The sequence below is a fragment of the Euleptes europaea genome, chromosome 2 (assembly GCF_029931775.1).
Source record: "Euleptes europaea isolate rEulEur1 chromosome 2, rEulEur1.hap1, whole genome shotgun sequence".
NCBI lineage: Eukaryota > Metazoa > Chordata > Lepidosauria > Squamata > Sphaerodactylidae > Euleptes > Euleptes europaea.
Window position 1 is genome coordinate 38,186,205 of NC_079313.1, and position 24,172 is coordinate 38,210,376.

The window sequence follows — 24,172 nt, forward strand, 5'->3', positions numbered from 1 at the left end:
AATCTATGGCGGAGATTATAACCTAGGTTTCCCAGGCCTAATACCAATATACAGGTTAGTATATGTTCTTATGTTCTTACACCCCAGAGGCTCACTGGAGAGCTAAACTAAAGGATATAATTTTTAATAACTTTAGTAACTAACAGATCAGCAATTTGCTATGTTATCTTTCCAAAATCCATCCACATTAATGTTTACTAATAAAAATTATACACAGGCAGTCATTTAACTATAAATTTATATTTAAAAGTCTTACTGTTGCCTCCATACAAGAGAAATTCCTAAGAAATTCAGATTCAGCACAGTTATGGTCAATCCTCCCAAAGCTCATCCAACAGCTGTGTATGCTAAAACAGCACAAGAGTCATTAGCTTGATGCTAGAATATTGTAATTGCTCTTGCAACTGTATAATCCATAGTAGTAAAATGCAGGAACAGCAGGATAGCAGCAGTTATAGTCTGAGGGAAAAAGTGAAACAGCTTGCATCTGTTGCTCAGAATATAAAGCAAGGTTTGTGGCAATATATGATAACAGACCTCTATGCCCAAGTCTAAGGCAAAATTATTCTGATAAGAACAAGAGAGTGCTTGGGGGGAGGCCCTTTAAGGTGTGGTTTTGGAAGAAAGGCAGTGTGTAGACTAAAGAAATCACTAAGTGGGAACCCAAGAAATTGTGGGTTGGGGGTAATTTGGAAATCCTCCCCTCCAAAATCTTGCCTTAACATCTTCTGTCCCTTCTGGTGTACTATCAGTCCTCATTAGGCCTTCCCCCTTTTGTTTGTTTGTTAATTTTAAATCATGTTTTCCTGCATATCTGAGGAGTCCCTTGAATAGGTAGATGTAGTGCCTTGTCTGCATGTGGCCTGTTTTTCCATCCACACAAGGGCAACCCAGTTGACTACTAGACACAGTTATATTTTTAAACTGAAGCTAGTAGATAAGGTTTGCAAGTACATGCTGCATCCTTGTTGTTCTTCTAGTTCACCTTCCTCCAGATGGAGGATAAATCTAGACTAACATTAAAGTTTATAAGACAATTTGGAAGGTCACAGTATTTTGATGGAATATTAGGAAGAGTGTTTATATGTCTGAAAGGGCATTTGAAGAAGACAACAGTCTTCCTTAAAGTTGCTAGCTAGTTAGAATAGGTATTAGTAGAAAATTTGGATTTCTACTTGGAGAATAACAGCCCATTCCTGAAAAAATGGGCCGAAAGTCCTTAGGAGGCGGCGTCACCTCGCCGCCAGTGCAAGTGCGTGTAATGGCACAATTACACATACTTATGCTGGTGGCGAGGCCAGTCCTGCCGGCGGGAGAGTGCCGCGGGACCGCGCCTTGCCCCTCCACTGGTGCGGCCTCTCCGTGGCGCCGGCAATGGCGTAGAGAGGCTGTGACGGTGCAGGGGGGCGTTCTGGGGGGGAGAAGCCGCTGGTTAGGCGGCCTCCTATCCCGGTCTGGTCGGTTACACCGGTGGCGGGAACGGCGGTGCTTAGCAGGCGCAGCCTCGTTGTTTTCAATGGCGCTTTTGGCCCCGTTGTTCCCGCAGCATGCACGAATCGGCTTAGGAAAAGGCGCCACTGCGCCTCTTCCATGCTGACTTCACACGCCGACTTTTCAGGAATGGGCTGTCAATGTGGTTTTCCAAGGAGACATGGTGGGGCACTTTTGCAGAGATGTTTGAATACAGACCCATATGCGCTTGATTGAACATGGAAGGGAATATTGCTGGTGAGGGAACAGTCAGGTAATGGATCCCAGTTCTATTATAGGGAGGGATTTGTTGCGCAGGTATAGTTTTGAGAGAAGTATTTTAGGAAAGGAGGACAAAGATCAGCAAATTCAGAGAAATATTTAGAGAGGTTTCGAATTCTAATGGGGAAACAGATGTGTCTTACAGAGTCTGGGTAACCTGACAAGCAGGAACAGAGGAATCCTGTGGAAGATTTAGAGCTAGATTGGTCTGCCACTGAGGATCCATTTTATATATATAGGGAAACAACATTTTGTGATAACATTTGGAGATACTGCTGTACAAATCACACAATGCATGGATTCAAAGTAGAAATAAGCAAAGACGAGCAGTCAGAATTATTGAGGAAAAACACAAAAATTGTTGAGCTAGCAAAAGGCCAAAAAAGGATACAGTTGCATTTGACAAAAATACAGAAAGGGGAGGGGGCTAAACTGAAGAGATTAAATATAGGTTAAAGAGAAGTATGCCCACAACCCAGATATCTATTTGAAATGAACCCACTAAGAACAACCAATAGGAATACTGCCTTTTTGTGTTTGAACAACTGTTTCTGAAGTCCTCTCAGATTCAAAAGGAGTCTGCTGGGGTGGGGGGAAGGTGTTGCTAAAGAAGCACAAGCCTGAAGTCCCCTTAGGCATACAAAATTAATCATGCAGTTCTTTGGGTACTGGTATTAAGGACTAATGTATACAAGCTGACTTTTACTATTTTGGAGAAATTACCTTATTAAAGTCTCCACCGAACCATATGCACTACAGTTTTACAACATTGGTTACTTAAAAGAGCTGGGGGAAATTCATTAATGTGAATTTATTACTTTACGTGGTGCTGAACCTGTGATCCATTAGGCTAAAAAGTTGTTTCTCCCCCAAATATAGGGGTATTTTTTATTTTTCCTCCAAAGCTAGTGCAACTATTAAGATTTTACATAGAATCCTAGAGTTGGAAGGGACCACCAGGGTCATCTAGTCCAACCCCCTGCACAATGCAGGAAATTAACAACTACCTCCCCCCACATCCCCAGTGACCCCAACCCTCCCCCCGCCATGCAGGATCCCACAATCAAAGCACTCCCGACAGATGGCCATCTAGCCTCTGCTTAAAGGCCTCCAAATACGGGGACTCCACCACATTTCAACCACATTCAATCTGGGGGAATCATTCTAAGCCCTTGATCATGTTGAGAAATATTTATCAACAAGCGGGGGACCCACAAGGGCTTGCTCTCATTTCCCCCCCCACTATTTCCTCTTTTCCTTCCCTGAAAGCCCCCATAGACTCTCCCCTTTTCCTGCCTCCTTCCTATCCACAAGCCAACATACCTTTACCTGTCACCCAGCAAGATTCCACGGAAGAGTGGGGATTTGCACCTGGATCTCCCAGATCCTAGTCTGAAACTCTAACCACTATACTACAAAGGGTTTCATAGGGTGGCTGCTGCTGAACAGTAGCAGCTGGGTCCAGGTGAATCATGGAATTCATGTGGTATCAAGTTACCCAGGAGTTACTGCCTGGCCCTGATTCTCGCTCAAGGGCCAAAACACCCTGGAAAGGGCCCTGCCCCCTCCTGGCAACACTGTTGTGGTTGCCTGGCAACAGAACTGAGAGGCGTACATCTCTTAAAGCTAAAAGTGCTAGTTCTATCATTTATGGGTTTAAACCCCCCATGAATTTTTTTTTAATTTCAGATTTTTCTGCAAATCTGAGGCTTTTGTCAAATTTGTAGAAAGATCGGTCTTCTCTGCTTATGACTCAGTCTCTAGATTTCTGTATCCACATCTTTAAGGTAAAGGTAAAGGTCCCCTGTGCAAGCACCGGGTCATTCCTGACCCATGGGGTGACGTCACATCCCGACGTTTCCAAGGCAGACTTTGTTTGTGGGGTGGTTTGCCAGTGCCTTCCCCATCCACATCTTTGGCCATGTTGAAAATTAGATATATTGACTAGATTGGTATGTTTAAAAACTGGACCACACACAAAGAGTACCACATGGTTCCAGTTTACAAAAACAGAGGGATTAGACAGCGTGGATAACACTGCTGGAACGGTCATGCAAAGTGGCCTCCACCTGGTTATACATCAAGCCACTATCCCATATGGCACCTTGCATGTGTGAATTGGGTTTATAGCCGCAGTCCACTGGTTTAAATATTACCTTTCTCCATGAGGACATTTATACTGGAAGATCAGACAGCTTGCATTGCAGATTGGTTGAGCGTGGGATTATTTTGTTGTTTATTTCTGCCTGTAGGGTAGAGGCTCGATACACATGCAAGTATTATCTACTCTGCTGGCAAAGCACACTGATTATTCCTGCTGTCTGCCAATACACATTATATGGGGTTATTGTGAGTCCGCTTTCACAGTTGCCTTTTTCAGCTCTAGAATTCTTTCATACCTTATGCAGACTAGGTTTTGCAACCGAATTTCCAGAGGAATATTGTGAAACCTTACACAATGGGAGTCCCTAATATCTCAACCTACGTGGGGGTGGCTATCAACTCCGGTAGACAGATGTGTTTGGGCAGCAACAGAAGTGCCAGGTTCTCTGGGAAGGAAAACAGAAATTTGGAAAGAAATATGGGGCGGTTTAGATATATCGTACACGCCTGTATATCTGAAACGATATGACATGCATAGCGGAAGGCTTTAGGTCTGCCTAAGAGTCACCGCTCTGGAAAACCTTAGCAACGAACCCGACAGGCTTGGGCAAGAAATAATTTTGGTTCCCGGGTGGCTTGGAAGACGCACGCTTAGCCGGCGGCAGCGGTGCATCTGAGCACGTGCAGAACGCCTCCCCGTTTGCACAAGGCAATATCTTCAGGGTCGGCACTAAACGTAACCAATTTTAAGCTCTAGAGGGGAGTAGTAGATTGCCCCCCCCCCTCCTCCAGTCTTCCATGATGGGAATAAATATATTTTGCAAGGGGAGGACGGGAAGAAGGGGGGGGGCCACGAATTTATGCACGACTCTTAAAAAAAATAATCCAGGGTGGGGGAACGACGAGGGCACCTACCGGGAAGACTCTCCGTTGAAACTGCCGCCGTCCAGCAGCCGCACCTTGCAGAAGAGGATCCCGTTGACGAAGGGCACCGAGGAGAGCTCGTCCAGCTCCAGCTCCACGCGGAACTTGAATTTCTTCTTCTTCATCATCATGAAGGCCATGGGAGGGGGGGCGGGTGGGAGAGAAGGAAGTAAACAAGCCAACGAGGGGGAAGCCCGCGGGCTTAGTCCCCTGCTGGCTCCTCCACGGCTGCAGCCGCCGTTGCACAAGCAGCTGAAGGCGGTAAAACTGCCCGCCCGCTCGACTGTCTCCACTTTAGGCGGGCGGCGCTGCTACGCGGCGGCGGCCCAACATTCGTCTTACTGCGCCCGCCCGAGTGCTTGACTTCGCAGCGGCCGCCGCCTGCCTTTCAAATCAGCCCGCCTCCTCCACGTCCCCTAAAAGGGAGGGAGGGACCGCCCAGCAAGCGCCTCCCTGGCTCTATCCCCCCCCCGCGGAGCTACGTGGTCGCTCCCAGCGGTTCCAAATCACATAAGAAAGGCCCTGCTGGATCAGACCAAGGCCCATCAAGTCCTGCAGTCTGTTCACACAGTGGCCAACCAGGTGCCTCTAGGAAGCCACAAACAAGACAACTGCAGCAGCATTGTCCTGCCTGTGTTCCAAAGCACCTAATATAGGCGTGCTCCTCTGATACTAGATAGTATGATACTAAATAGCAACCAGTATGGCCTAGGTGGGTGAGAGATGCTTGGTAGCGCTTGAAAAGCGATTAAAATTTATTCCAGCGTAAGCTTCCGTGGGCTCTCTTCGTTAGACGTGTAGCGTAACTGACGTGGAAGCAGGCGGATTAGCGGTTGTCCCGGGCACACCAGCGGAACTCCTTGCTGTATAGAAAACGGTGTTGTTTAATGTACAGCGCGCCGATAAAAGACAAACCGCCACGTACACTTCTCTGCACCAAACTTCGCAACAGAGTTACAGTTACATAGGCTTATATACAGAACTCCACCTGAAACCAATAAGGCCACCTGTAGACCAGGCCACAGTATTACATCATCCTTACTGCTTCAAACCGGTTAGTTGCAGTTCACCCTAGAACCTGCAAGGCTGTTGCTGCCTCTTGCATCATCCTAGATGCCTCTGATCTGACAGCTACCTGTCAGCTGATTATTATGGGCAACTTGTTACTCTGACAGTAATAGCATCTTCATACCTAAGCACCTGAATGTGTAAACCAAGGCCTCTTCTTGCAGCTTCTTCCCAGTTCCTCCTTGAATTCTAAGTATAACTTTAGCTGATTTGGATGAACAGTCCATGCACCTGATGAGTGAGATCGACTGGCTATGGAACAATGGAACATATTTTGATGCTACTGGACTCCTCTTTAATTTTGCTACAACAGGGTAACATAGCTACTCTGTTGAGTAACGGAAAAGAATGTAAACTAATTGTTGGGAACCCAAGGTTGGGTGAAAAGAAAATATATATAAGTCTGTGTATAAATACTGAAAGTATAATTTATTAGAAGCACCATGTAAAATTATTTAAAAGCATTAAAATAGTACAATGGCATATCCTGAGGTTGATTACTGTAACCACATACCAAACGCGTTTTGGCCTATGGGGTCTTCATCAGTGGTTAATTAAAACCCTTTCTTAAGCCTGCACACATTTACAGAAATACATTAATGTTCAAACCCAACCAGGCATGTGTATATGTTGTAAATTCTATTCCCAATTACTCAAACATCTGGTATAATAGGTTCTTGTTGTAATACTGGTTAGTATAAGTCTCTCATATTCTATGTGTGCAGGTATCAACCTAGTAAACAGGTTTTTAGGTTGGGTTTTATTCCCCTCCTTTTTTTCTTCCACTACTGTAAACTAATTGTTACAGGAGTCTGGGCAGGAAAAAAATGTCAACCCTCAGTATTCATCTTCTGGTACTCTTACACTCATTTCAATCGAGAGCTGGTCTACACATACAGCAGAACTGAGGTGGTGTGGTAGTAAAGTCTGTATTACTACTTCATACTTCATCTGAGGGGTGCAAAGTTCCCCTACATTAATAATTCCCTGTAAATGGAAAACTAACATGATATGTAAAGGGCTAGGCTAGAATCTTTATCCCTGATCTGCTAATTGTTTATTTGCAGAATGTTTTGTGGGAAACCATTAAAAATGTGAGTTTTTCCACCTGCAGTTTGAAATTGTACAGCCCATTCTGCCAGTTCTGCTGCATGCGTTCACCAAGCCTAAAACAGCCCCAGTTCCTTATTCACTGTCACTCATTGATCTGGAAAAACAGGGATCCTAATGAGAGGACAGAAGTTTATGCATGTAACAGTTGAGTGATGCAAATATTCTGGTAAACGTGTGAAGGTCAAAAGAAAGAACAGTGTGTGAGTTTGCTCCCCCTCCCACATGTTCAACCAACATGACAAAGCAACTTTGATGCACACAATCTAAAGAATTATGTACATTTAGGTGCTCTCACACACATCCCTGTGCTAATGTAAACTTGAACTTCTGGATGTTGGTGCATCAGATGTGAATTTGACAAAGCAAGCCTAAACAGAGTTACACCCTTCTAAGTTGTAAAAAAGATATAACTCTGTTTTAAGGTTAATTTCTGCTAACAAATGAACATCTCTACTGTGTGGATTAGAATTCGTAGTTCACCCATGTTTTAAAAGAGTGATCACTCATTTACTACTTTTTAGCCACCCTGATTGTGAGTATAATAGGATAGTCAAAGGTTAAATACTCAAAGAATGTAACGCTATCTTTCCTCAGTATATCACTTTTTTAACAGCAGAGATATATTTCTATTATCAAATCAGTGACATGGAGAAATTTCTCTCACACCCTTCTTATGACCTTCTTGGCTAAAAACCATGGTAGAAGTATAGATTTTTTATTGTGTTAAGGACCTTCAGTCAAGGAGAAGTATCTTAAAACAGCAAGAAGCACACTATTTCAAGTAAGCTCAGCAAATATATAGCACTATTAAGACACTACCAGTATCAAGGTTTTATTTGATAAATTCCTAAGCAGAGGAGTCAAATCTTAGTCCCCGTTCATACATGCAAGGGAAGGTGATGGCTGCACTACTTTAGACTGTAGGCAGAAGATCACAGTTTAGGATCTTCCTCTGAGTTTAAAATCTCCTCATAAATAGAAAGTCAGCACAGCAAGCATTAGGTAGAACTTTTCCCACTATTGTCCTAGTTTTCTACTTGCATGGAGCCGGCGGCAGCATTCTAACACTTCATTTTGTATCTGTGAACCAGTGTTTGTGTACTTAGCTGAGCATTAATCAAGTGTTCCTGTCTAATTAAAACATCATAATTCCAGAGGTGCACAGTTATTTTCAAGACAGTCGTTATGTATTTCAGACCAGCTCTTATCAGCCAGTTTCCAGCGACTACGTTATAGCGTGGTCAAGAAGCAGAACCCAGAGCGGGACTACACAGGTGTAACGGACAAGGGGTTAATCTGCAGTAAGCTCCCAGAAACCAAGACTGGGCAAAGTGTTGGGTTTTGGATAGCGAGTTTCATTGTATTTCAGTCACTCAAGGGTTAAACTGTTTGTAACCAAGCTGACCAGATCAAAGGTGATGTGACCTACAGTATGTGTCAAATAGCCATTGGCTAAACAGGACAGTTGTAAAGGTATTTGCATACCAGGAGCTTCTTCTTTGTCTTACCTAGAAGAAGCCTCCGCCATTAGAATTAGACTTTAGATTTGACCATGTGAAGATGTAAACTATAGAACTCCCACTCTGGGATGTGATAGGAAACTTCGAATGTAGAAAGAGATTTATTATTTTACATCCAAGTTACCCTTTCCTGAAGTTAGTAAGTAAAGGTGATTTTTACTAAGAGAAATGACTGCGTGTCTTTCTTTGTGTGCGTGCAACCTTAATTAGCTTCTGCCGGTGATTCCATTAATATTCAACGATCCATTTCCTCTATTAAGGGTAAAATTCCCATCAAATTGGTAGCAGAGGATGGTTTGGAATATTAATATGAATTATTAATGGATTTTGGAGAAGCCAAAACACGCACAGATTGAGTTAGGATTTTTCCAGGGAAGCCAAACGGATTACAAAACGCCAGAAGGGATCTTTTTCTCTGCAAAAGCTCAGCGGTTTATTCGTGTGAGACCTGAGGAACTCAGACCCAGCGTGCTGTAATCTGAGAGGAGGGAAGCTGCGAGGATGTCGAACCCAGACGACAGAGCTACAACGAGCACGGGAACTCCAGCCGCTCCCAACGCAACTCCACGAGTCGTGAGTGCAAAAGGCCCCCAAACTGTGACTAAACCTCCCATAGCAAAAACACCATTTGCTTTATGGAAGAGAAATGTAATGTTTGCCTTTGAAGCTATGGATATTGAATGGGTCTTAGATAAAGAAAAGCCAGGAAGAGATGACCCAGAGTACCCTGATTTTAAGAGGGCAAATGCACAAGCAGTCTGCCTCTTAATGGGAGCATTAAGCCAAAGTGAATCTGATATTCTGTTAAATAATGAAACGGCCAAAGATATAATGAAAGAGCTATCTGCAAAGTATTCTGTAACTTCCTCAAATCAGCTCATGGCAATGAAAGGAAACTTATTCTCAAGCAGGATGCCAGAAAATATTTCTCTGACTGAGCATCTAAGACAATTACAGACCCTGGCCGCTGAAATTCGTATTGCAGGCGAAACAGTGTCAGAAAGAGACTTTATAACAATTTTCCTAGCCAGTCTTCATCCCAGATTTCAGTCTGAAAGGAGAAACTTGCTAGGGAGAAAGGACCTGAACCTTAATGATCTTGTGTGTGCACTGAAAGAGTTTGAAAATGATCAGAAACGTTTAAATGAAGTATCAAGTGGGATCTCAGTGATGAATGTGCATGAAAGAAAGATTTTTAAATGCTTTACGTGTGGGAAAATTGGTCACAAGAGTTTTCAATGCCGAGAAAACATGGCGAAGGGGGGCCCCTCATCCCCCTCCCCCTCTTCTTCTTCTCACCAAAAGCCCGCGAAATTCAAACAAAGGCCGGAAAGGCAGCAATCGCGCCAACCAGCCACAAGAGGGAACCAGAGTACAAGTAAAAGGCCAAATGAGATGACCACGCTTATGGTTAAGAAGACTTCTTGTATTGATTTAAAGTCTAAAACTGAATCCAAGCATGTTAGAGACATTATTCTTGATTCAGGAGCGGATTGCCACTTATGGTCTAACAGAGAATGTTTTAACCATATGGAAGCATGCAATGAGAAACTTACAGTTGCCAATGGAGAGTCAATCACTTGCAAGGAAAAGGGATCTGTGACTGTGTATATAGAGAGCCTATGTGGAAATGTAATGCAACTGAATTTGACTGATGTTTATCATGTGCCTAATGCCAAAGAATGTTTGATGTCTGTAAGGAAACTGAATAATGCAGATTTTAAAGTGACTATGGAGAAAGATGGATGTTGGTTAATTGACCCTAAAGGACGGATTTATCCAACTAAAGCAGAAGGATCTCATTACTGTTTGGTTAACATAGCAGATGAAATAGACACTTCTGATTCAGATTGTAATGATGAGGCATTGCAGGAAGCGCAGGATGAGGCCTGCGATTCAGAAACGGAGCATTTAGCTGCATATAATGGAAAATCAAATGAGATGAAAACTAAGGAATGTGATCATAAGGACTGTGTTTATGGATATCATGTGAAATTAGGGCATAGAAATTTCAAATCTGTGAAGCAACTGCTGAATGATTGTGATATAGCAGTGAAAGAATGCTTTGCCAGCCAGGAGCGATGCAGCGTTTGCATTAAAGGGAAAGGAACTGCCCCAAAGCACGTGCAGAGAGGCACAGATGTTAAGGCAGAAATTCTTGATGAAGTTCACTCTGATCTTATTGGGCCAATCAAAGATTCTGCTGGAGGATCTAAATATGTTCTGCATTTTATAGACAGTTATTCAAGATATGCATATGTCTACTTATTGAAATCAAAGACTGAAGTAGTTGATAAGTTTAAGATGTATGCTGCCATGGTGAAGAACAAATTTAATAAAGGAATTCAAGTGTTATTCACAGATCTAGGAACTGAGTACGTTAATAGTCAAATGAAGGAATTTGTTGAATCTGAAGGGATTGAACATGTGACCAGTGTTGCATATAGCCCACGGCACAATGGACTCTCAGAGAGATTTAATAGAACTCTGATGCAAAGTGCGAGATGTATGTTGTTGCAGGCAGGATTGCCTGACCCCTGCTGGGGAGAATGTGTTAGTACAGCAGCCTATCTCTACAATAGGTCAATTTCTAGTACCATTAACATGACTCCATATGAAAGATGGAATGGCAGAAAGCCTAGTCTAAGACATTTGAAAGCTTTTGGAAGTCATGTATATACTTACATCCCGAAAGAGAAAAGGGGAAAGCTAAGTCCTACAACAGAACTTGGAATCTTAGTAGGATATCTCCCAAAAGGATACCGTGTAATGAATCCAAAGACATTCAAAGTTCAAGCATTGAATGCAGTGTACATAGATGAGAGAGATGTCATGAATGGAAAGCAAACCAGCTACTCATCTAATCCAGAGGACAGTGAAGAGGAAGAAAAGGGGATTCCGTTTACAGCATGGGAAATCATACCACCTGATTCTGCAGACAACCCAGAGACTGCAGGAACAAAAGGGGATGACCCCGGTGCTGATGGAACCACCTCACCCTCTCCAATCCTAAGAAGATCCACAAGGACTACGAAAGGAATACCAGCGCCTAAACTGAATCTCTATGCGGAAGTGAAAGGTCAGATGGAGCCCTCAAGTTGGGAAGAGCTGGAAAAGCTTCCCGATGGTGAGCGGACCAAATGGCTTGACGCAATTCGAGATGAACTAGAATCGCTGAAGAAAAATAAAACTTGGAAATTAACCACACTCCCACCTGGAAAGAAGGCAGTGGGATGTAAATGGGTTTTCAAACTGAAGGAAAATGCTGATGGAAAGATCAACAAGTACAAAGCAAGATTAGTCGCAAAAGGATTTACCCAGAAATATGGGACTGACTACACAGAAACGTATGCACCTGTTAGTGGACAAACAGCTATAAAGACTTTGCTGAGTATAGCTGCATCTAAGAACAAAATTGTCTTACAACTGGATGTCAAGACAGCATTTCTAAATGGAGAATTAACAGAGGAGATATACATGGAAATACCTCCTGGACTAATGGACAGTAATACGGAGAATAAAGTTTGTAAACTTGAAAAGACTTTATATGGACTTAAACAATCTGCAAGAGCATGGAACCACAAACTTACAACCTTACTGGAAGCTCAAGGCTTCAAACAAGGAAACATAGAGAGATGTTTATTCAGCAGGAAAGTAGATGATCGATGGCAATATATTTTAATTTTTGTAGACGACATTCTAATCTGTTGTGATACAGAAACAGCTGCTAAGCAAATAGCAGACAAACTGAACCAATCAGTAGAAGTCAAACTACTTGGAGAAGTGAAAAATTATGTTGGAATGGAAATTGAAAGAGATCAAGATAATGGATTCTCAATCAGCCAAAGGAGCAAAATACTGAAATTCCTACAATTTATTGATATGATGGAGTGCAAAACCAAAAATATTCCACTTGACCCATCATATATGAGTCTGGAAGGAAGTGAACCATTGAGGACAATCAAGCTTGCATAGCAATACTGAGCAGCGAAAGCGCCAGGAAAGGAAGAAGATTTCTTCAATACAAGACTGCCTCCGTGAGAGACAAGCAACAAAGAGGACTTTTGAAAGTGAAGTACTGTGAGAGCAAAGAGATGGTGGCGGACATTTTGACAAAGCCACTACACAAGCAACAATTTGAATATTTGCGTGATGCTTTATGTTTGTATGCCTGAATACTATGTAAACTCGAAAAGGGGTTTGTTGGGTTTTGGATAGCGAGTTTCATTGTATTTCAGTCACTCAAGGGTTAAACTGTTTGTAACCAAGCTGACCAGATCAAAGGTGATGTGACCTACAGTATGTGTCAAATAGCCATTGGCTAAACAGGACAGTTGTAAAGGTATTTGCATACCAGGAGCTTCTTCTTTGTCTTACCTAGAAGAAGCCTCCGCCATTAGAATTAGACTTTAGATTTGACCATGTGAAGATGTAAACTATAGAACTCCCACTCTGGGATGTGATAGGAAACTTCGAATGTAGAAAGAGATTTATTATTTTACATCCAAGTTACCCTTTCCTGAAGTTAGTAAGTAAAGGTGATTTTTACTAAGAGAAATGACTGCGTGTCTTTCTTTGTGTGCGTGCAACCTTAATTAGCTTCTGCCGGTGATTCCATTAATATTCAACGATCCATTTCCTCTATTAAGGGTAAAATTCCCATCACAAAGCCAGAGAGCTGACACTCTGAACTCGGAGGGAGAGAAAGGATTCGAAGCTTGGTGGCCAGCCTGAGAGGAGGCTGAGAGAGATTCTGAGCTTGGTAGCGGGACTGAGCAGAAGCTTGAACCTAAGGGGTTCTGTAAAGCCTAAGCTAGTAGAACACTAGTAGAGGAAGACCCAACAAGAGGTGGATTGACTCAATAAAGGAAGCCACAGCCTTCAATTTGCAAGATCTGAACAAAGCTGTCAAAGATAGGACATTTTGGAGGACTTTCATTCATAGGGTCGCCATGAGTTGGAAGCGACTTGACGGCATTTAACACACACACACAGTAGAACACACAACCTGTGGAGTGACAGGATTGAGAAATGGGTGCAAGAGGGCCCATTCTCCCGTCACAAAGGGGAATTAGTCTCTGGGGCAGAGCTATTCCGGTTGCAGGGTGGTGTGGAGGATTACTGCCAACTGGTGTGGGGTAGTCAGTGAGAACTGGAAGAGGGGTTTCTGGATATTTCCCCATACTTCTGGAAGTTCTCTGCGGAGAAAGGAGTTTCCCCTCCAATTCTGCCTTTTCCTTAAAATCCATCTTGTTAGTTCTGTTCAATAAACTTCCCTGTTCTGTTTGTTAAAGTTAAGAAGCCTCTTGTGTCAAATTTCTCTCTGAGGTAAATACAGAGTGTGGGTCTAGAGGAGAAGAAAAATAATCTCACAATACACTCAGGCTAACGCTTTCCCTCAGCATATTCAGTCAGGCTGAGAGAGTGGGATATTAAAGAGGGTAAAAAGAGGGATGCGTCATAACAGGCAGTGACCAGTTGATGTTAATATGTCACTAAGACCCCCGTGGTGTTCTCAAATGATTCCCCCTTCACTTTCCCCATACATTTCAATAGAAACAAAAATTGCACTATACTGTGTGGTATTGCTACAGTGAAGGCAGAACCTGTGCTCCACCCCAACAGTAGGGAGTTCTGCCTTCAGTGCCAAGACTTCTGCAGGGGGCTTCACGCGGCCCTAGGGGTCCTTAAAAACACACAAACCCTCTGTCTGCCCACACACAACCATGATAATTATGGGAATTTTGCTAGTTCCATAATAATTATCTGCTATGAGCAGACTTGCCAGAGAGATTACAGAGATGGCATCTGTTGGCTGCAGCTGTGGAAGAGGATGGAGCCATGGCTTTTCCTGCTGTTCCCCATCCTTCCTTTCCTAACTGGAACAATACAAGAATCTTGTCTGCTCCAGTGGGTGGGAGGAAAGGATGGTCAAGTTAGCAGAGTGGGTGAAACCCTTGCTGCATCTTCTTTTGCAGCTGCAGATTGGTTACAAAGAAAAAGAAGTTGTGTCCCTCCCCCCAAGACTAAAAGGTTTGTCATGTGATAAGTCTTCATAGAGGGCTCTAGTCCCCAAAAAGCTTATGCCACAATAATCTGTTAGTCTGTTAAGGTGCTACAATCTCCTTTTGAAAGTCTGGAAGAGGTGAGACATACAGTAATCAAAGTCAGCAGGATTTAACTGAGTTTTCACAAACAGTAGATCAGATGGTAAAATTATTTCTGGACTGTACCACTTCAGATTGTAGGGGAACTGATACGACGCTGCTCTCTTCCATACAAAAAATGTTCTCTGCATCTGGAAAACTGAGTCAGAATGTTTTATTTATTTATTCATTTATACCCCGCCTTTCTACCCAATGGGGACCCAAAGTGCTTTACATCATTCTCCCCTCTGTTTTATTCTCACAACAACCCTGTGAGGTTTGTTAGGCTGACAGAATGGCCCAAGGTCACCCAGCAAGCTTCCATAGCATGCCCGGGTATTCGAACTTGGGTCTTCCAGATACTTTCTTAACCTGGCTTTCCACACTGCCTTTCCATACTGGCTGTCCAAAAATCTACCTGCAACTCTGTCAGGACTTGAACCCTGAACCTTTGAATCTCTTTACCCTCCAGAAGTCCAATGCTCTATCCTTTGAGCCTCCTAGCCTTTCCCCCCATATGCTAGATTTTAATGTATAGGTTTCTTTTTTATGGTGGATCATCTATCATAATCTAAACCCCCAACCTGCTATCTGTCAGGGATCCATAAAGAAATAACATTACTGCCTAAAAAAGGTAAAGGCCCCCTGTGCAAGCACCGGGTCATTCCTGACCCATGGGTTACATCACATCCCGACATTGACTAGGCAAACTTTGTTTACGGGGTGGTTTGCCAGTGCCTTCCCCAGTCATCTTCCCTTTACCCCCAGCAAGCTGGGTACTCATTTTACCGACCTCGGAAGGATGGAAGGCTGAGTCAACCTTGAGCCGGCTACCTGAAACCAACTTCCGTTGGGATCGGACTCAGGTCGTGAGCAGAGCTTGGACTGCAGTATTGCAGCTTACCACTCTTACTGCCTACTCTCTGTGAAAATTGATTATACTCTTTTTCAGAGAGAGTCATGACCAACATGGAAGACATTTGTTCAGGTAGGTGTTCCAAATTGCGCATGGGGTGCAGGGAGAATATAATGCTTCTTTCAGCAAAGAAGTACATAGGGTGTGCTGTATTATATAGATATGCTCTGAAAGGAATGTCTTTAAAAGGAATAATATTTATTTATTTATGTATGTATTTATTTAAAAGACTTATTAGCCACCTTTCTCCATTGAGGAACTCAAGGCAGCTTATAATATAAATGATTATAAAAACACAATAAAAAGAATATGAGTAAAACAATTGTAAAAACCACATAAAAGGGCCATAATTTAAAAACTCCAATTAGGACAGCCAATAAATAAAAACTAAATCAGTCACATATAGTTCTAAATAAAACTTAAGATCAACAGTGAAGGGCCAGGCACACCTCCCTGCGGAGATTTTTCCATAATTGTGGGGCTGCCACCAAAAAGGCCCTCTCTTGTGTGCCTACCAGATGAGTTTCTTTGATTGGTGGGACAGTCAGGAGGACCTCTCCCTGTAATTTTAATTCCTGGTCCGGAATGTATAGAAGACGGTCCTTCAGATATCCCAGTCCCAAGCTGTGCAGGGCTTTAAAGGCATAATCCTGAGTGGGGGTGGTGGTTAGGTAGCGTCCAGGGACGGTGCAGCCGTGCCACCTCCTGAGCAGCTTGCTGCCGGGTGCAACAAGCCAAAAAGGCTATTTTGTAGAAACCCTCGTGAAACTGCTCCATAGGGTTTCAGGGTGAAAGGGCTTAGGGAGCAGACTAAAGTCAGCTCCACCCCTGGGAAAGCCCCCTTTGTTGTTGGTGTAAGCTCTTGCATTGGGGAAATGCTGCTGGTGAGGTTGTGCTGCCTCCTGAGCCTCGCACTGCCATGCTGCTCCCTCCCCAGAGCCAGTGTAAGTGGCCCTGCACTGGCATTAGTGCCAGTTTAGCCAGCACAAGTGGCACTAGCACCGGCACAGGGGGCCCGCCAGCTCCTATCCCCTTTCGCATCCCCCTTTGTGAATTGCTCTGCCCAGGACAAAACCAATACCTTGAATTGGGCTCAGGAGCAGATCGCTACCTAGTGTAATTGCTATAGTATTGGGGTCATATGCTCCTCGTAACTGGCCCCAACCAGCAGTCTAGCTGCAGCATTCTGCACTAGATGCAGCTTTTTAACACTCTTCAAGGGTAGCCCAAGTAGAACACATTGCAATAGTCCATTCTAGATGTAACTAAGGATCACTGTGGCTACATCAGACTGAGACAAGAAATCATGCAATGTGATGGAGCAAGTAAAGGACTGAGGATCTGGGCTTCAGGTATAGTGGACCCTGGCCTAACAGTCACACAGCTTGAAATGGAGAGGTAATATTGAATAAGAATAAAGCTTTAAACCCAGTTCTTGAAAAATGCAAATTCAAGGCCTTTTCTCAGCTTTGATACAAGCCTTCAGAATACATTCAAAAACAACCGAGCTTCTAAACAGGCAATAGGCTACTTAGAATAAACTAAAATTCACTTTATTAGCATGCATAACATAGAAGTAGCTCTATGACTTAAAAACAACAACAACTCAGAGTTGATGCTTGGTTTATAGCCTAAAGTTATGTCCCCCTCTACTGTGTTCACAGAATTACTGCAAATAAGTTCAAAGCACATAACTTAAAAGATACATTCAGGAGCCATCAAGGGTCCCCTAACAAAGATGCACTTAAGGCTCCACCTCACAATATCCAGACCTAACAAAAAAAAACCCAAAAAAACAACTGACATGACTTTGCTTTAGCATAGAAGATCACTGATTAATTTTCTCTGTATGCACCATATTTCCCCTCACATATTCCATTTGTCACATTAACATGCCCTCCCCATTTTCTTCTCACAATAATCCTCTGAAGTCGGTGAGCCTGACAGTGACTAGTCCAGTCACAATTTCCTTTCTCATAGCCCCTCAACAAAAGGGATGCTGAATTTAAAGTAATAGAAGTAATTAAATTAAAAGTAGTATATTAAAAACAACAGAACCCTACAGAGTGCTCTGCTAATTTCTGTGGAATCAGTAGGATGCATTTGATTTATAGGTAGACACTTGGCCCCTAGAACAGAACATGTAAATAACATTTTGAAGTGATGTACTTGGTACATTATAAAATGTGGTTGGGCTGCCTTTTCCTTCTGAAGCTGTTAATAAAATATATTCAATAGGGCTCTTCTCTCTTAGAAAAGGAGTTATAAATATGTTGAGGGATAAGTGGGTAAAACACTGGAAGACAACAGAAGGCTGTCAAACACACAACCACTGCAGGAGGCACTGGAGAGATACAGTTCTCACAAGCCTGTATTTGTGGTGTGCTAGGAAGCCTTGTACATAGGATTGCCATCTGACTAGGGAAAATGAACAACCCAGCTTGCCTTGCTCTTGTTCCTTTAGCATCAGCTTGTTGTCTGCGTTTTACTGCTGTTCAGAAATAGGAGAAGTGGAGTGAATAACACATAAACTATACATTGACTGTTAGTAATTTTATGAAGTGAGCTTGTATAAAATATAATAAACTGGTATTCGATTCACAACACCTTAATCTATTGTTTTTGCTAAAAACCTATTATGAAATTAGTAATGATATCTCTTTAACATGGGAATCACACATTTACCATCATCCTCAGTACCACCCACATACAGTTATATTTATAGTACTCTTCCTAAAATACATACACCCCTGCTTAATATATTTTATTTAAAGACTAAAAACTCTTTGTTGCCCACCAAATGCATTTCTTGAGCAAAACAGAATGAAGACATGCAGCTTGAATTGTAGAGATGCCATATAACCTCTCTATTCCTTTGCTCAAGCAGGATCAGCATCTTTTTAACCAGCCACTGTAGCTATACTTCTAACAAGAGCATGATTTGCAGCATTAACGGGCATTAATGTTTATCTTCATGCTGCAAAAGGTTTACCTGGTTATTTGTGCATGTCAGATTTTCTGCCTTACAGTAAATATGAGTTCTGTAAAAAATGTCTCTCGTCCACTACCTGGCCAAATAGGAAGAAATGTCACAAGGTCTCCAGCAGGCAACCAAGATCAGGGCAAGTTAGAGTAGAGAATCAGGGTTGCCAACAGGCCTGGAGAAAATTGTCCTCTCCCTTTCATAGAGGTTTAATGTGTTGAAATGTACAACTTGAGCAAAATATAACCTCTTTGCATATAGCAAAAGTATAGGTATGATTTCCCTGATCAGATCAGCTCAGTAGGTATAAAAGGAAGGTATTGCTATGGAGAAAGTGACTTTGAATACAATTAACATGGTTACCTGCAATGTTTTGTATGCTAAAACATCAAAACAGAAAATCAAAACATTTTTTTGTTTTATATGGCATTCTCTTAGGTTATTTATGCAGGGGAAGTTTGTGTTTGGTTTGCTGCACAGTTTTCTGATCCGAATTCTCAAACATCATAGCATGAGGGCTCCCCCCCCCCGCTCCGAAGAAATTCCAGGAATACCTTGTGATTAATTATGCATCCCCAGTGAATCACAGAGCTTCTGAGTCCCTCCTCCTGAAAATGCAGCTTTGTTGCAGTTTACTTGGAGGGGGTGGGTCAGCTCTTAAAGAGACTGCTCCTTGTTTGTACATGGGCCTTTGCAAAGCTGGGTATACCTCCCCTCCTTTCTTCAACAGCTCCCTGCCAGGAGCTGCCTTCCAGCCTCTCTTTGGTTGGTGTCTTCCTGCGTATTTCATGAAGGTTTCACTCACACTTTTGTGCTTCGCTTTGAGGGAAGGGGTTGGATGGGAGGGACAGACATGTGGGAGAAGCCAGAATTCTGCCTCGAAGCAGAATTTAAATTTGTTAACAGCATCCTAGAACTGTGGAGGAAGAACGAGGAGGGAGTGAAGTAACTTCTAAAAGTTGGTACCGTATATACTCGTGTATAAGCCGACCCTCATATAAGCCAAGGTGCCTAATTTCACCCCAAAAATGGGGAAAAATTAGGCACCCGCATATAAGCCGAGGGTCGGCTTATACAACGCCCCTGCCCCGGGTCGCCCTCCCGCCTGGCCTCCTGGGCCCTCCAGACCGACCCCAGTGCCACCCCTCCTGGGCCCTCCAGACCCACCCCGACCCCAGCGCCACCCTAGGGGGGGAGGGGGAAGAGCCCCTGAACCCCCTACTTACTGGAAGAGGTGGGAGGAGGAGGCCCGCTGATCAGCTGGAGGAGGCAGCGGAGCCCTCCCAGCGCTCGAGCCAGAGGTGGCGGGGCCCTGCCTGCGGTCAGGCAGGCCCCGCTGGCCGCTTCCAGGCCTCCCAGAGGGCATGTGGGACAGCGGTGGCGGCGGTAAGTTCCTCTTCCCTCCTTCCCCCCTCCCTCCCCCTCCCCCCTACCGTATTGACCCGCGTATAAGCCGAGTTTGGTTTTTTCAGCCCTTTTTTTGGGCTGAAAAACTCGGCTTATACACGAGTATATACGGTAAAATCATGAAAAATGCAAAGGAAGCCTCGAAGCAGTCCAGCAGGGATCACAAGCTAAATACTCATGCATAAATGGCCATAGTGATCCCTCCTTCCTGCCCTTTGTTTTAATTCTTGTTTTTATGTTTTTGCATGTGTATTTTTGTTTGGTTTTAAAGATTTTAAGGTTGGTTTTTATTATGTATGTTTTTAATCCGTTAGCTGTCTTGGGGGCCCCAATGAGGCCAGAAAGGTGGGGTATAAATTTTATAAATAAATAAAAACAAATATTATTTATTAATAAAGGGATATATTAAAATCATGTGTGCTGCACTTTCTCCTTACTGTGCTTTTTTTTGCTTTGAAATATGTGTTTTTCCTTCCAACTTTAATCCCATGTTTATTAGCCTTCTTTTCTCCTCCCTTTTACATAAAGTTAAGGTTGTCAATGAAGAAGTTGAAACGCTTCAAGATTTTCCATTCCTTGGCTCCATCATCAACCAAAAGGGAAACTACAACCAAGAAATCAGAAGGAGATTGAGACTGGGGAGGGCAGACATGAAGGAGCTAGAAAAAATTCTTAAGTGTAAGGATGCATCCCTGGTGACCAAGACCAAATTAATTCATGCCATTGTATTCCCCATTACTATATATGGGTATGAAAGTTGGCCAGAGAAGAAACTTGACAGGAACAAAGTTGATTCATTTGAAATGTGGTGTTGGAAGAGAGTGTTATGGATACTGTGGACCACCAAAAAGACAAATAAGTGGATTCTAGATCAAATCAAGCCTGAACTCTCCCTAGAAGCGAAAATGACCAAACTGAGACTATCTTACTTTGGTCACGTTACGAGAAGACAAGAGTCACTGAAAAAGACAACATTGCTAGGAAACTTTGAAGGAAGACCCAACATGAGATGGATTGACTCAATAAAGGAAGCCATGGACCTCAGTTTGCAAGACCAGAGCAAGTCGATTAATGATAGGGTTGTCATGAGTTGGAAGTGACCTGACAGCACTTAACACACACATTTTGTAAAACCTCCTTACTTCTGACATAATGTTTGTATTTCTATATAATGTTTTGAAAAATCATATAAATATGATTGCTTTCCAGTGTTTTTTGCAATGAACTCCAGTGTTCCAGATTCTTAGAAAAGTCTTTGCAAAGCATTATGGTACTGTGCAAAGATCTTTTGTATTAATAACAGTTATGGGGTATTGACTTAAAAACTGTAATGTTTGCTTTAACACAGCTTAAAAACTGGAAACACCAACAATTAATCTAAGTGCTCTCTGCAATTTATTGCTGATGCAGAAATGATTAGCTGGCAGATGAGTCAGGGCTCAGAATTTATGTTACACTTATAGCTCTTAAGCAGAGCAACAGCATAAGCATCAGTAATGTAGTGCAAAATAAAATGCCAGCTGCTCCTTGGATGTTGAAATCCAGAGTAATTTCCTAGTCTACAGAGCTGTGATTCAGCAGTTGTCCTTATAGGAGGATTTCAACGATCCTCTCTAGAACATCAGTCTTTAACAACCAACAACGCTTCCTTTACATCTCTGTCAAATAGGCTGCAAAAGAGTGACAGACCCTAGGTCATCCAGTGTGTGGCCAAAAGCCAAAGCCTCCTGAGTCCTCTTTATTTAGATATTTATACCCTGCATAAGAAACTTACATTAACATATTTTGGATACTTCCCTGCACCAGTTATGTTCTTTAGGTTCCCTCCCTTAGGACTCTCCATAAAACTACATCGTGATCACTCTCTTTTTCAGTGATGTGCCCAGGCCATGATAGTGGTCTGCCAGGAAAGCATGTAAGGCAGTCTTGTTCCAGTGTTGGCGGGCGGGGGGACTGTGAGTTTTCTGATCCTATGTGTTTCAATTTGTGTGTGTTTAAAATTTGAATGCTTTTAAATTTGTAATTTGTATGTTTTAATCTTTTCCAGTTTTGTTAATTGAACTGTCATTTATGTCCTCAAAACTTGGTTACTGCATTGTTTGCCATTGAATACAAGGTGATTAAGTAGGACAGAAATGTTTTATATAAATTCTGTTCAGAAATAGACAGGAGAAACAGAAAAATGTCCTTTGTTCCTCGTTTAACTTGTGCAGGCCAGCCACTCTTTAATGAACATACTAAACAGGCAACCATATGCAGGGACACTTACATTATATAAGTAGCCCAGCTTCTTGTGGTAGCAGTATTCAGGGGTGTGTACTAGTGAAGTATCCTGCAAACAGGTGCTTCGAAAAAACTCCCTTAGCCTAAAATGGACCCAAATTTTTTCAAGAAAAAAAACCTGGAATACCCATTTACTAGTATGGGTATTTGGCTTATTTCAGGTTTCCCCAAAAAATCAGGTCCAATAAACCTGAACCCAAAATTTACAGATTTTTTTGTCAATGACACTACATCACATACAAAAACCATTGTGAGAAACAATGCGAATTGAGAGCATTTCAAGTTTAGATTTTAAAAGACTGCCCAGTGTAGATGTGGGCAATAGGAGTTGTCTTCTGAAAAAGTAATTGTGCCCTGGCTGTAGTTCCCTTAGGTCAGTCATGTCCAAAGTCCGGCCCGGGGGCCAATTGCGGCCCCCGGGCTGGTTTAATACAGCCCCCCAGACCGTTTTGCAGAGAGAGAAAAGGGGGCGCGTGGGGGCTGCTCCTGTGCTTTGCATCCCCGACCGAGGGGGCGACGCTTGGGAGGAGGGTCGCCTTGATTGGCTGTCTCAGCCCCCCCCCGGAATGAAGGCCAGCGAGTCTGAAACCCTAGAGAGGCCACTTCCTTCTTACTCAGAGCCCGTGCGTGGGGACGCGGCCTTTGTTGTTTTGACGCGTGGAAAAGCAGCAGCAGCTCCTCCCGAGTGGGTCAAGGGGGATCCTGAGGATGGGTTGGGGGGGACTCGAGGGTGGGAAAGGTGGTGGGGGGGAAGGGAAATGCAAGGGAGGTCAGAGGCCGGCCCCAATCCAGGAGAGGAAAAACACCCCCCACACACACCGAAAAGCCTGGGAGTGGGGGGGCTGCTCCGTCTGGCTCTCCTTTTTCCTCCTTCCTCTCTGCAGAAGGCTGGGGTGGGGGAGAGATGCAGTCCCTTCCCTGCATTGCGGAGGCCTCACGAGGGATCCAGATTTGCAGGGTGGGTGGGAGGGAGGAGGGGAGAGATTGGATGGGTCTTGAGTGGGGGGATTGTGAGTCAAGAAAAGGCAGGGGAAAGAGGGGGCTGGATTTGGGGGCAGGGAGTGTTTGGAGTCAGACCCCCCCAGCAGGTTCTCTCCAAGGCAAGTGGCTGCTTCGAAAGAAGGGATGGGGTGGGGAAAATAAATGAGGTGCGTTCAGACGGGGCCGAGTCTGCAGAGGACACCCGTGTTCATTCCGAAGGTCAAAGCCCCGAGCAGAGAGCAAAGAGGTCAGAAGGAAAGAAGAAGGGAAGAGTTGGTTTTTATATGCCCACTTTCTCTACCACTTAAGGGTGGCTTACAATCGCCCTCCCCTTCCCCTCCCCACAACAGATACCCTGTGAGGTAGGTAAGGCTAAGAGAGCTGTGACTAGCCCAAGGTCACCCAGCTAGCTTTGTGTGTAGGAGCGGGAGAAACAAATCCAGCTCACCAGATTAGCCTCCACCGCTCATGTGGAGGAGTGGGGGAATCAGACGCGGTTCTCCAGATCAGACTCCACCGCTCCAAACCACCGCTCTTAACCATTACACACCGCTGGCTCTCATGGGGAGAAAAACTCCACATTCCTTACTGCACGGGAGATGTCAGAGTGTTTGAATCTTGGACTCCATGAGAATGAAAACCAGTTTATTTCCTGGCTCAGATGAGGGGAAGACAGAATACCCCCAGCATGGTTCAAGGGAGAGAGTCGACAGTCCCAGAGAGGCACATGAGCGGGCGGGGGGGAGGAAGAGTTCCTGCTCCCTCCCTACAGACGGAAGGTTGGAGATTTAGAAGCTGGGGGGCATCCGGTGAGCTTAAAGGGGTTTTGGGAAAAGGAAGGAATGTAGCCATGGTTTTTTGTGGTGCAGTCTGTGGTTATGGGCATAATAAGTATGCCATTTGCAATAAACTTTGCATAAAATAATTAAATTAATTAAATGCAAATTAACTAAGAATGTCAGGCAAAATGGTCGGC

General features: G+C 43.6%; 1 protein-coding gene across 1 annotated transcript in view; it reads right to left on the reverse strand.

Annotated features, from left to right (window-relative positions):
• EEIG2 (EEIG family member 2) overlaps positions 1–4,919 on the reverse strand; it is a 42,139-nt gene extending 37,220 nt beyond the window's left edge. Inside the window, exon 1 of the mRNA XM_056844981.1 lies at positions 4,771–4,919. Within this exon, the coding sequence (XP_056700959.1) occupies positions 4,771–4,919 (149 nt within the window). The remainder of the gene's footprint in view (positions 1–4,770) is intronic.
• Positions 4,920–24,172: the final 19,253 nt, after the last annotated feature.